The sequence below is a fragment of the Saccoglossus kowalevskii genome, chromosome 17 (genome assembly GCF_978046115.1).
Source record: "Saccoglossus kowalevskii chromosome 17, keSacKowa6.1, whole genome shotgun sequence".
NCBI lineage: Eukaryota > Metazoa > Hemichordata > Enteropneusta > Harrimaniidae > Saccoglossus > Saccoglossus kowalevskii.
The window spans coordinates 31,538,563-31,553,923 of NC_140657.1; the positions used below are offsets into that span (position 1 = coordinate 31,538,563).

A 15,361-nucleotide genomic window follows, 5' to 3' on the forward strand; every position below is an offset into this window, starting at 1 on the left:
TAACTGTTTTTCAGTATCATGGTAATTTCACTGTTTTTACCCAATGTTTTCCCTAAAAAAAAGTGGAGATAACATAAATAATTTGAACGAACAAACACCTATATTCAAAATGGCGGACGATGAATTTGTGCTTCCAAAGAAAGCCAACAAAAAGGTAAAATATTGTGATCAAGACAACATTCATGGTTTAATGTCACTTCTACGCGAAATACACCGACTCAATGATAATTGATGATGATAAAGCGATGCATAGTTATACACCCGGTTCGTGTCGGAACGATTACTTTTCCCACACGTGCTCTGCCGCTTACTTCCGGTGTAAACACAGTTGAACCAAAACTTACGTGATCTGTGTGTTTTTAGTTGTAAACTAACATATTACAAATTTCCATGCAACTAGCACCCACAGCATGTTCATTAGTAATACTTGAAGGTTATAAAATAAGATGCCCTTAGTAACAATTTATTAGTCCCCGTTCGGACGCAGTCCGAAAACGGGGACTTATGTTTTGACCTCCGTGTGTCCGTGCGTGCGTGTACGTGTGTGCGTGCGTCCGGATCTGTATCTTAGAAATGCCTGGACCAATCACAATCAAACTTCACACATACATCATACATGATATTATACATATGCACATCAATTTGTTTCATGATCTGAAGATCAAGATGGCCGAATAGCGACCATTTTTGTGCTAAAAATCATCAAAATCAAGCATTTCTCGGCTGTTTACAGATGGATTTTGTTCAAACTTGGTATATACATTAGACATTATAGCACCTTGATGCACATCATTTTGTTTTTCAGATAAGATTCAAAATGGCCGACTGGTGGCCATTTTGTATTGATGAATGTGGTTGTCGTGCCATATCTCTGACTTGCTTTCACTGATTATGTTCAAATTTCAAATATTCATTATACATCATGTCATAGATAGACAGATATATTGGTTTGATGATCCAATTCAAAATGACCAAATGGTGGCCTTTTTTGTGCTAAACAATCATCAAATATCAAGCATTTCTGACATTTATGGATGAATTTCGTTCAAACTTGGTACATATATTAGACATTACAGGTTCCTGATGCACATCATTTATTTTTCAGATCGGATTCAAAATGGCTGTCTGGCGGCCATTTTGTTTTAATGAATGGGCTTCTAGACCCATATCTTTGACTTGTTTTGACTGATAATATTTTCAAATTTTAAATATTCATTATACATCATGTCATAGATAAACAGATATATTGGTTTGACTACCCTATTCAAAATGGTCGAATGGTGGTCATTTTTGTGCTAAAAAATCATAAAATATCAAGCATTTATGGGTGGATTTCGTTCAAACTTGGTACATACATTAGACATTACGGGTTCCTGATGCTCGTCATTTTATTTTTCAGATTGGATTCAAAATGGCTGACTGGCGGCCATTTTGTTTTAATGATTGGGCTTCTAGAGCCATATCTCTTAAATGCTTTGACTGATTATATTCAAACATTATATTCGTTATACATCATGTTATATATATACATGTATTCAAAATGGCTGATTTTGAATGCTGTTCCAGAGCAATTTCTCTCAATATGGACAAGTACTTGTTTGACGATCAGATACAAATGTCAATCAATTTAATGTTAAAAAAATCATATTCCTGACATGGTTATATTTTCCAGCTATATTACTGTAAACAAAACTATATATCTTAAATTTGATAACTAACGGGGACTGTGCCCATGCATGGCTTGTTAAATTTAGTTTTGTGCATAGTTCAATTCGGAACTGTTGGTATAGGTTCTTTCTTTTAGAAGGAGTTGTTTTATTATTATTTTTTTTTAATTAATATTCTGATTTTTGTAGATTAGTTTATTTTTATTACTTCCTTATTAGTGTATTAATACTGTTTACTTTTACTAATAATAATAGTTCATTATGCAACTGTTATCTGCTGTGGATACAGTAAGATAAAAATAGTGTAACTAAATCAAAGTAAAGGTTCTCCCTACACAGGGGGTTACACAGGCGGTGCTTTGTATATGGTATTTTTAAGATATAGAGACAGAGCAATGTTATTGTTCATAAGCTCAAAAGAAAAAGTTTTTCATCTTCAATATCGCCATGATCACATTGCCTTGTTACCATTGCCACTCTCTGGGGGGGGGGGGGGGTGAGTAAGTGTTAATAAATTAATTAATTGAACAAAGGATTGATTGTATAGGTGATCTAAACAAAGATGCTAATCAGTCCTGAAAAATAATATGCTAATTAGTTTGCAAGTTTTGTACTACCGGTACATGTAACTTAGTATGCACATTAGTAGCCTTACGTACAGTGCTGTGTGTATGGCGTATGACGTGCTCGGCTGGTCGTGCACCAATTGTCACGTTGATATTCTATTAGCATTTTTGATGAAAAAGTATCGGTTTACTGATTATTAAGACATTCATTCAAACCTTTGGCATTTTTCAAAACTATATGATCCATTGCTAACGACAACTTGCGTGAACAGTGAAAAAAAAGATTTAATGCATTTAATATTATTTTATTATTTCTACAAAAGCAATGATTTGCACACAATAAACCATGGCTGAGGGGGAGCACATCAAAGGAACAGATGAACAAAGTTACACCATATACACATTCAAGTACATTTCATATATATTTCTTCTCATTTGATAGAGAACTCAACGATATTATGACACTAGTAAAGACAAAACTCCAACATTAGACAAAGACGAAGAATTAAAAGATGGAAGTCATCGGAATAAAAAACACAAGTTTGAACGAGGAAGTGCTGATCCATTTAAAGGTCCTGCACCTGTACCAAAGGAAAAAGTTACTAAATATGTAAGAGGCAAAAAGATTGATTTACAATCGGTGAGTTTTTCATTTGTTAACATTATTCTCAACATTTTCACGGGACTGAAGATAAGTGCGTAATTTTACTATGCAATCCATAGCTTCCGACGATGAAGGCAGTTCGATGTCAACAGGGATGTCTGGGCCGACATTTTCGATGTCTTCTTCGCTATGATTGCATGATGAGCTAAATTGTCCCATAAACATTCAACATCACTGGTGTTATCGGCCGTAATGTCTCCACAATCGGCAAGGCTGACTTCCTGTTCCATGTAAGGATTTGGCAAATGTACAAAAGACGCCTTTCTGAAGCAGTTGGCAATGGTGGTATCGGTAACTTTGTGCCAGGATGAATGAAGCATGTCGATCACATCTTTGACATTGATCGTGGCTGGGGTTTCACCTGAATCAAGATTCACCAATATTCTCTGAACAACTCGTTGGCGGTAAAAACACTTGAAATTTCTAATCACGCCCTGGTCCATCGGTTGCAGCTTCGAAGTTGTATTAGGCGAGAGAAAGACAAGTTTGATGGCTTTGAGGTTTTTGACAGCTGGATGGGCGGGACAGTTGTCGATGAACATGAGAATTTTTCTTTTCTGGCGTTCGTACTTCTTGTCCAGTTTGTGTGGCCATTCGATGAACAAATCGCTAACCATCCACGCTTTTTTGCTTGCCTTGTAATCGACAGGTAGGGATTTCACCTAGGGTTTTTTGATTTTCCGATGACCAGAAGCTTGAGTTTTTCAGATCCACCCATGTTTGCGCAAAGCATCACAGTCAATCTTTCTTTACTTGTCTTTCCTCCAAAGCATACGTCATTCTTGAATGATAATGTGTTATTGGGCATCAGGTGGAAAAATAACCCAGTTTCGTCGGCATTAGAAATATCTCTGGGAGCGTAGCCGCCATTGATGAGTTTGGGTAATAGTAAACCATTTCAGCAATGGCTGCTCAACATCGTCGACTGCTGAAAACCGCATTTGCTTCCGGCTTGGCTCAATTTTGTTGTGTTCGAACATCTTCAAAACATCATTTTTTTTTCTTTAAAATCGTTGACAGTGTACAGGGTTTAACATCAAATTTTCGACAGACATCGGCATGACGAATGCCAGACTCAATTGCTTTGATCATTTGGACTTTACAGTCCAACGACAAGGCACGCGGTTTGACACGAGTTGTTGACATTTTGAAGTCAGGACGGAAACTGGCATCTCACTCGTAGTTGCCGTAATTTATGTAAAATTTAAAGTTCATGCTACACTCCTTTCTTTAGTGAATCTTAAAATTAAAAACTCGAGCAGCAAGGCGTCAGAAGTGACTAGACACTGGAAGTCACATACACAAAAGATTTTCACACCCAAGTGAATAGTGTTGGTTTAATTAGAGGGGTGATCATGGTGGTTGAAATAAAGCTAATATATACTTGTCCTGGATGGAACATCGCTTCTCTGAACACTAGTGAAATAAACTGTAAAATAAAATTTAACTGTCAACACATTCTCTCATTGTTGATCAGAATATAATTTTATTTATTTATTTACACACCATTTGAAAGATAAACAGTTAAAATAAAATCACTTACACATTTGTTAAACCATATTTACTTGCAGGAATCCATCCCTCACGTCAAACACAGACACTCTATGAAGCGACTAGAAGACAAATATGCAGAGGCTGTTAAATCTGCTGCTCGTTCAGAATTGTTGTTAACAGAAGAAGCTGGGTAAGCTTTTAATTTCTATAGGCTTAATGATGGATGTGGCTTTTACACTTGTGACATATATTTTCTAAAATTGTTGGTGATTACATGATCCTCACAGTTGTATGTTTTTTGTACAATTTTCTATACAAAAAGTAAGCCAGAGAATAGACTCACATACTGTGTAATCACATGTGTTGTCATTACTTTTTCACGTGAGACAAATTTGAAACCAGTACATTCACATTTATATTCGAAGATGGATGATTTTATTTCCCCTATAGATATTATTTTTACACTGATCTAATAGAAGTGCACATAAACCAAAAACATACATACATATATTGTATACTGGATCATTAAATTATGACATGTTTCAATCACAGACACACCTCTGTCATTATGTGTAAGTACATGTACTACTAATAGAGTAAATACAGTACTGTTGAATTCTTTTAGCTGGAGTTACCGGTAATTTTCACTGAGAAAACGTATTGTATGTTTTGTATCAAGTATATTTTCACTGATTTTTCAGTTGAATCTCAAATAAAGAAAGAAAAAAGTGTATTTACTGGATTTTTTCACTGGATTTATTTCTTCAGTGAAAATAAATTACTTTACTAGTATTACCGTACATTAAGTGTAAGTATGTATGTGCTAGTCATAGACCAAATACAGTATTATTATTATTAGTTTAACCATATGCATACTTTACATGAGCACATGTACCGGTACTATGAATAGATTAAATTGCTCTGTCATTAATTCATAAGATATATCTTTCCTTGGTTTTTATTTTATTTTTATTAAGTTTTCTGGAAGCTGATGAAGATGAAGAAACCCATCAAATATCACAAAAAGAAATAAGACAAGCAGTGGATATTTCTAGTGCAACAAAGGTTAGACGACTTACATGCAGATTACCATATAATTTGCATTCTAATTAGCATACAATTTAGCATACATTTGCATACTATTTAGCATATATTTACATACTATTTTGCATATCTTGTGTATAATAGTCGGCATACATTTGCATACTATTTAGCATATATTTACATATTGTTTTGCATATCTTGTGTATAATATTCAGCATACATTTGCATACTATTTAGCATATATTTGCATACTGTTTTGCATATCTTGTGTATAATATTCAGCATACATTTGCATACTATTTAGCATATAATTTGCATACTGTTTTGCATATCTTGTGTATAATATTCAGCATACATTTGCATACTGTTTTGCATATCTTGTGTATAATATTCAGCATATATTTGCATACTATTTAGCATATCTTGTGTATAATATTCAGCATACATTTGCATACTATTTAGCATATATTTGCATACTGTTTTGCATATCTTGTGTATAATAGTCAGCATACATTTGCATACTATTTAGCATATCTTGTGTATAATAGTCGGCATACCTTTGCATACTATTTAGCATAATTTTGCATACTGTTTTGCATATCTTGTGTATAATAGTCAGCATACGTTTGCATACTATTTAGCATATATTTGCATACTATTTTGCATATCTTGTGTATAATAGTCAGCATACGTTTGCATACTATTTAGCATATAATTTGCATACTGTTTTGCATATCTTGTGTATAATAGTCAGCATACGTTTGCATACTATTTAGCATATAATTTGCATACTGTTTTGCATATCTTGTGTATAATAGTCAGCATACATTTGCATACTATTTAGCATATAGTTTGCATACTATTTACCATTTCATTTGCATAATAGTTACCTTATCATTAAAATTTAGCTATTGTATATAATCCTACCACAGTGTTTCTAATTAATTGGCTTGATAATTTTCTGTTGATGTTTTTCAGAATTTTGATCTCACTTTGAATCAGTTTGGGCCGTATAAACTTGACTACACAAGGAATGGGAGACATCTATTACTAGGTGGCAGAAAAGGACACCTGGCTGCCATGGATTGGGTAACGAAACGTCCAAGTTTTGAAATTAATGTCATGGAAACTATACAAGAAGTACAGTAAGTTTAAAACAAGTAGAAATTAATTGTTGGTATTTTGATGTAACAAATACTGGATTAGCAATTGGTGGAAACTGATATTATACAATAAAATTCATTGGTGCTTCAATGATATCATTGTTCCAATTGTTGGTACTTTACACTGCACACAAGTTGGTCTAAATGTTGTCACCTTTCAGTCAAACTTAGACTTGTCTTTACCAAAATAGATTATGTGCGAATAAAATCCTGCAATATATCTCATCACAGAATAAACTCCCCTGCAAGACATTCCAAAGGTCATTGATAATCTTCAGAATATTTAATGATATTACATATTAATTCATCACATTATCCATAAACAATGCTTTTAAATTTTCAGTCATAGTCTAAATCTTGTAATTTTCTCATTTTAGATGGTTACACATAGAGACAATGCTGGCAGTTGCACAGAAGAAATGGTTATATATTTACGATAATCAGGGCACTGAACTACACTGTGTTAACAAATTTAACGATGTTCTCAAAATGCAGTTTCTACCCTATCACTTTCTACTTGCCACTGCGGTAAGATTTTTATTTCACTAGTTCTTACTAAAAAATGTTGATCAGAAATTCAATATTCTCTCCAACATAACAATAGAATTATGTTAATCAGCTGTATTGTCTTCATTGTTATGGTAATCATGCTGTATTTTTCATCAGCAATTATAAAATAGTAGTCCAAAATCAAAAATGAATTTATTTTTGTGTATAAAACAGTAATGTGGTTGTGAATGTTTTGGTTTACAATTTAATTTTGGATCAGCTGCAAAATCCTGTTCCTGTCAGATAAAATCCAAAACTGGGACTTGTGTTGAGTTCCACTCATAAGTGTGTGTCTCATTTCTCAGACACTGGACTGAATGTTAGTTAGTATAAAGACTGACATGATGGTATACATGTGCATGCCAATTTGTTTTTAACTATGCCTGTAATACATTGTCATGTTTGTGTATTCCATCTGCATATTCCTTCCTACTTTGTTTGTTGATTCATTGACATTTGTCTCATTGGCAACCATTTTTGTCATCATCACTCATAGTACATAAATCAGTAGTACAGGCTCTTATGTTAAATGACGGGCATTTCTGTGATCAAACTAAGCAATTCACTGATGTGTTTTTTTAAATTATGCTTGATTGTCTTAACTCAGGCCACAGAAAAAAAGTTTCTTCTTTTCTTGATGACATGATGATATAGTTTTAAATTTGAATATGTTTTATTTTTTACGTTTCTATTATGATTATTTAATACAACAATGTATATTTTTATTCATTCAACGTTTATTAAATAATGCTTTTGTTTACATGCATTAATGTGGATTCTATTCAATTGATAAAACAGTCTCTGAAACAAAAAACAAACATTTTTACCATATATGGAACCCTTTACCAGTAGACAAAATTACAAACATAACTTTTAACTTGCGCTTCTATGCTTCGAAATAAGAAAACATGACACACTGTAATTTTTACACTGATTTAGTTTCTGAACAGTTCATAATTCGTTCAAGATGTCACAAATCTGACAAAGTAATGTAGTCACAATGATTTATTATTTTTTGCAGAGTGCTACTGGTTTTCTGAAGTATCTAGATGTTTCTATTGGCCGAGAAGTAGCGTCAATTCGAACCAAACTTGGAAGACTATACTGTATGAAACAGAATCCTCATAATGCAATCATACATCTAGGACATACAAACGGTATTACAACATTTTAATTTTAGTTTTACAATTGACAATGAAAGTCACTTAATTGTATTTTGTTTGCCAAAAAGATCAGATTTAGTTGGGGTACTTCTGATTTCTACCACCATTGTTACCATTACTGTTTTTTTATGGTTAATCCAGGTTGTGTATAAAACAGTCCCCAAACTAATTTCAGAAATACATTTTATCTTTGTAAATAGTCATTAATCATAGTCATTAACATATTAAAGCATGGCAGTACATACATTAAACCTTATTCTGCCAACCTCATGTACTTTCACATTAACTTGACCAGATAAGAGTTAATTCCATGGGGGGGGAGGGCGTCTCTTGCCAAATGTTGCCACCACCCCTTCTATTTTTTTTTCTTGACAAATTACGGTAATGCACATATGTGCATGTACAATGAGAATTAAATGGATATTATCAACCAAAATAAATATATTAAACATTTTTTTTAAACATTCATGGAAGTTCAACAATTCAAGGAATGATTTGTACATTGTTTATTTATTTTTGTTCTGTATGCAATATTTAGGTACAGTCACATTATGGAGTCCTAACTTGAAAGGACCAATAGTTAAAATGTTATGTCACAAATCAGCTGTGAGGTCAATTGCCATCGACAAAAGTGGACTGTAAGTACATCCCAGCATTGTTTTCATATAAATGTTATTATTATACACCTATCACCGGAATGCCATAAGTTACAGCGTGCCGTAATTTTGAGGTATCTTACAGGGTATTTTCATCTTACTATATAAGGAAATGCAACACGCGTAAGCATCCTATAATAATAAAAACAAACATGGCTGCCATCAGGGTTTGACCCGAACTCCACACAAAGAAATTTTCTGATTCTGTTCTAAACTTTTTGGATTTCGGCATTCCCATGATGTATCCTTGGAAGAAAAAGATGTATAATAATAAGGTTATTACGAGAATACCTCAAAGTATGCACTCAGACAGTATGTCGTGCATCAACCTAAGCTGCGTGTCAGTCGATACTCCAGCTGTACTGTCTTCGTGCATACTTTGATGTATCCTCGTAATAACCTCATATTATTACAGATGTGTGCTGCTGTTGTTTGCACCATCCAGGTTTTTCTAGAAAAAATAACCATGTGTATTCTTTTTCAGTTACATGGCAACATCAGGGCAGGATAGACAACTAAAAATTTTTGATATCCGAACATTCAAACCGCTACAGGTTTATCGAATTGCCTCGGGAGCCACAGAGTTATCATTTAGTCAGCGAGGACTCCTTGCATCTGCTTGTGGTAACATTGTTGATGTGTATAAAGATTGCTGTACACAGTCACAAGACAAACCCTATATGATGCATAAAATGAAATATAATATTACAGATTTACAGTTTTGTCCCTATGAGGACGTGCTTGGTGTGACGCATACTAATGGATTTGAGAGTTTACTCATACCAGGTATGTGTTGTAAAAATAACTTTTCAAACTTTTCTCATCTACTGCCCTCAATGTATACTTTTCTCTCGCAACTATAAAAAACTTTCTTTGTATCAAATTTGTCAGTTTATATACTAGGCTAATCACTGATAACATAGTGGTTGTTGCGTCTGACTGATGATCAGTAAAACCCAAGTTCTAATTTTACCTGGGGTTGAACACTGAAAAAGTTGATTGGTTTCCACCCTGGGTAAGTGGGTCACAGATTCAGTAGGGAAGAATGTGCAGCATATATTTTAGCCTAATATTTCAAATGATTCATAATTTCTGTGACTAATTGACAGTACTAAGCAAAGCACAATGAGGGTACTTTTTGTTTGTTCTCTTCAAACATCCACTGACTGAATCAGGGATCACTATTTTGAGTCCAATCAACATTATTTCTGAGAAATGCATCAACTGATTTTGTTTGAAAAATCGTAATGATGCACATTTTCTTATTTTGTTTTTTGACCTTTTGACCCTTAATCAATTTTAGTTCCCAAAAAATATGCCCTACTCCTTTCTTGCATCCACTGATACAAAGGCAAACCATAAGGATGTGAATAATCTCTTCAGTTAATTGGTGACCATTGAATCTTAATTCAGCCAATTAAAGACAGGGACAATGATTTGTTCTCACGAGATTGTTTTATTTTAATGTTGTTTGTTCAAAAAGTTGGAACTTGTTGATCATTATTTGAGACCAAAGCAAGCTGATGTTGAAGCAGAATTATCGGTACTTGGGGAAGATGACAATGATTTTGAAAATAATATGAACTTTCCGGTTAATTTTACAACAGGGGCTGGTGAAGCTAACTTTGATGCATTAGAACAAAATCCATACCAATCTAAGAAAGCCCGACGAGAATGGGAAGTCAAAGCACTCTTAGAGAAGGTATGTCAGAAGTTATCGATTAATTATTTATTATCATCAAGGAATTATATGCAATTTCTTTCACTGACTCACTATTTTGTGACTTCTTCTAGTCATGAAAGATCACAAACTTGTATACTCTAATCGTGGAAATGTTTAGGCATTACCTGACTCATTAGTATCACCTGCTGACATGCATTGTACATTTTGCAAGGCTCAGTCTTTTCCACGAAACAAAACCCTAACCCTAACCTTAAATTTTGAACGACTTCAAACATCGCCAGGTCACAGAAATAAATTTGTCGAGAATATTTAGTTTCCACCTCTTTTCCGCCTACTTTGCAGCTTGATTCATTTGTGCTGACATGACATGACAGCCATTTTGGAATTATTGAACATTGATGGCACTATTCATTTCGTGTTTAACAGTGTGAAATTTTCTCAGATATTATTAGTCCAATGAAAAAAAATGCTAGTTAGGGTTAGGGTCTCGCTTCGTTTTGTTTCGTAGAAAAGACTAAGCCATTTTGCAATAATATTTTTACAAAGTCACGTACTATATAACCATTTATTTTTACCTCACATTTACCCCGGTACTTTCACTATTTTGATCTTTTAGGCATATTCACTTAGTTTTAACTGATCTTTATTATTATTTTACTGATTTATGTCAATCATGCAAAATTTACTTATCAGCAAAAATATTAAAGTTAAAACCGAGTGAATAATTAATGCATTAATACATGTAGGACTTGTACATCTACATAATTGTCAATTTTTTCTTTCAGATCCAACCAGAAATGATTACCATGGATACGCATAAAATAGCTGAAGTTGACATGGTGACCATGGAGCAAAAGTTGGCAGAAAGGAAAGAAATCCTGGTATGTTTCTGTATCAAATTCATTCAATCTTTACATTTTAGATTAAATTATGAGACAGTTTTGTAATCTGCATAAAAATCTGCATAAAAACTAATAACTTCAAAACAGGTTTTGCATTGCCACATTGTTGAGATGTGATCACGTACTGCCTTGCGTGCATATTTTATGGTATTTTGTGATGACATTATTATTACGCAATTTTCTCCTTTTGTTATCATAATTTAATGACAGCCGAAGTAAAATTTCAGCTTATATTTGCATTCGGTGACTGGATTCTTTTCAGATAATGCACTATAGTATGCTTAAAAACAAATACAGAATATTAAATTTTATAGTTTTCTGTTAAAATATTGTTTTTATTTTGATCATTAACACACCTTTGTCATTTATGTATGTGTATAATGTTATTAAAAGAGCAAAATTATGGTATGGTAACATTTTTCTATTGTGTATATTATTTTGAAAAATCTGGATTAAAATATGTAAGTTAATTTTGTGAAAAATGGCATGAGTTGATTTTGTCATTCAACAGGCTATTAATGTGACTGAATGGTATTATATTTGTCATAAATGTGTGACTAAAATGATCAAAATGAATTTCCTAGTTTCCTAAATTGCAGGAAGGAAGTCTCCCCATCACAGTTGATATAACGATTTCTGTCTTCAAATTGAACCATCACGGTTGTCATGACAATTTGAATCTGCTGGACCTATTATATTCGTATTCAATAATTAAGTATGTTTTTCACTTTGTAGGGTTATATTCCAGCTGCTAAGTTTCAGCCAAAGCATAAAATGAAGGGGAAAAGTTCTTCTACAAAAACAGAACAACGAAAGAAAGGTGTTATCGAGGAGAACAAACGAGTAAGTATGATATGGTAGTGATTTGTATCACTCATAGTGACTGGTGTTTAATGCCAGTGTCTCGTGTCAACCAAATATGGTTTCAATACTGATTGGTGTCCACCAATACTGACCAATGTTCACTGATTCTGATTGGTGTTGGTATTACTGATCATTGCCACCAATATTGGCCGATGTCCAACGATACTGACCGGTGTCCACTGATACCGCCCTGTGTCCACTGATACAGACGGCTGTCCATAGATACTGACTGCTGTCCACTTATAGTAAATAGTATCCACTGATAGTATCCTAAGGATGAACCATGACCAGTGTCCATAGGACAAACAATGTATGGTATTCATAGGGTCAACAGCAACAAGTGACCAGCACAATATTCATCTAAAGGACTGACCATAATATGAAAGACCAAAGTACAGATTTACAGATTAAATTTTAAGATATACGTCGACAACACAATCCCATGAAAGTTTAACAAAATTCAGTAGTAGGTAATACAAGTGACAAACTATGCTGGACTGCACAATTTCCCAGATACTCCTTTTGAATATATATGTATTGAACTTTGGAATTGGTGGCATGGATTTGGTAACTTGTTGTGATAAACTTTTTTTCTTCCTTTTCTTCACAGGATGCACTTCGTAAAGAATCCGAGAAAGTGCAAGACTCCCAGAAAAAGGTCAAAGCGCAAGAAAAAGAAGAGATTAAACTTGGAAAAAGAAGTGCCCTTGACAGATTTCAAACAAAAAGCAGTTAATATTTATCATATCTGTATTGTCTATAATAAAACTGAAAAATAAGTGTAAAATAATTTTTGTGTGAATGTTCGTTACATGATTTTAATGTCGTATATGAGAGACTGCCCTACCTCAAACCATGACAACCCTGGATGACCCTTGACAGCCTGGACACTTAACCCTGAGTTGCTCAATCCAATACCATCTCATCCCAAGATGACCCTGGAAACTTCAGTTAAACCAGAGTTGCTCAATCCAATACCATCTCATCCCAAGATGACCCTGGACATTACAGTTAACCCTGAGTTGATCAATCCAATACCATCTCATCCCAAGATGACCCTGTACATGTCTGTTAACCCTGAGTTGGTCAATTCAATACCATCTCATCCCAAGATGACCCTGTACATGTCTGTTAACCCTGAGTTGATCAATCCAATACCATCTCATCCCAAGATGACCCTGTACATGTCTGTTAACCCTGAGTTGGTCAATTCAATACCATCTCATCCCAAGATGACCCTGTACATGTCTGTTAACCCTGAGTTGATCAATCCAATACCATCTCATCCCAAGATGACCCTGTACATGTCTGTTAACCCTGAGTTGATCAATCCAATACCATCTCATCCCAAGATGACCCTGTACATGTCTGTTAACCCTGAGTTGGTCAATTCAATACCATCTCATCCCAAGATGACCCTGTACATGTCTGTTAACCCTGAGTTGGTCAATTCAATACCATCTCATCCCAAGATGACCCTGTACATGTCTGTTAACCCTGAGTTGCTCAATGCAATACCATCTCATCCCAAGATGACCCTGTCCATTACAGTTAACCGTGAGTTGGTCAATCCAATACCATCTCATCCCAAGATGACCCTGTACATTACAGTTAACCCTGAGTTGCTCAATCCAATACCATCTCATCCCAAGATGACCCTGTACATTACAGTTAACCCTGAGTTGCTCAATCCAATACCATCTCATTCCAAGATGACCCTGTACATTACTGTTAACCCTGAGTTGCTCAATCCAATACCATCTCATCCCAAGATGACCCTGTACATTACAGTTAACCCTGAGTTGCTCAATCCAATACCATCTCATCCCAAGATGACCCTGTACAATACTGTTAACCCTGAGTTGCTCAATCCAATACCATCTCATCCCAAGATGACCCTGTACATTACTGTTAACCCTGAGTTGCTCAATCCAATACCATCTCATCCCAAGATGACCCTGTACATTACAGTTAACCCTGAGTTGCTCAATCCAATACCATCTCATCCCAAGATGACCCTGTACATTACAGTTAACCCTGAGTTGCTCAATCCAATACCATCTCATCCCAAGATGACCCTGTACATTACAGTTAACCCTGAGTTGCTCAATCCAATACCATCTCATCCCAAGATGACCCTGTACATGTCTGTTAACCCTGAGTTGATCAATCCAATACCATCTCATCCCAAGATGACCCTGTACATGTCTGTTAACCCTGAGTTGGTCAATTCAATACCATCTCATCCCAAGATGACCCTGTACATGTCTGTTAACCCTGAGTTGATCAATCCAATACCATCTCATCCCAAGATGACCCTGTACATGTCTGTTAACCCTGAGTTGGTCAATTCAATACCATCTCATCCCAAGATGACCCTGTACATGTCTGTTAACCCTGAGTTGATCAATCCAATACCATCTCATCCCAAGATGACCCTGTACATGTCTGTTAACCCTGAGTTGATCAATCCAATACCATCTCATCCCAAGATGACCCTGTACATGTCTGTTAACCCTGAGTTGGTCAATTCAATACCATCTCATCCCAAGATGACCCTGTACATGTCTGTTAACCCTGAGTTGGTCAATTCAATACCATCTCATCCCAAGATGACCCTGTACATGTCTGTTAACCCTGAGTTGCTCAATGCAATACCATCTCATCCCAAGATGACCCTGTCCATTACAGTTAACCGTGAGTTGGTCAATTCAATACCATCTCATCCCAAGATGACCCTGTACATTACAGTTAACCCTGAGTTGGTCAATTCAATACCATCTCATCCCAAGATGACCCTGTACATGTCTGTTAACCCTGAGTTGATCAATCCAATACCATCTCATCCCAAGATGACCCTGTACATGTCTGTTAACCCTGAGTTGATCAATCCAATACCATCTCATCCCAAGATGACCCTGTACATGTCTGTTAACCCTGAGTTG

General features: G+C 35.0%; 1 protein-coding gene across 1 annotated transcript; it reads left to right on the plus strand.

Annotated features, from left to right (window-relative positions):
* Positions 1-79: 79 nt before the first annotated feature.
* LOC100375846 (WD repeat-containing protein 46-like) lies at positions 80-13,206 on the plus strand. Its single transcript, XM_002740905.3, has 13 exons — positions 80-154; positions 2,676-2,873; positions 4,469-4,581; positions 5,369-5,456; positions 6,414-6,580; positions 6,976-7,126; positions 8,169-8,304; positions 8,849-8,948; positions 9,451-9,752; positions 10,574-10,668; positions 11,436-11,531; positions 12,288-12,395; positions 13,027-13,206. Exons 1-13 carry the CDS (start codon positions 110-112, stop codon positions 13,150-13,152), a joined length of 1,725 nt encoding a protein of 574 aa, XP_002740951.1. The 5' UTR covers positions 80-109; the 3' UTR covers positions 13,153-13,206.
* Positions 13,207-15,361: the final 2,155 nt, after the last annotated feature.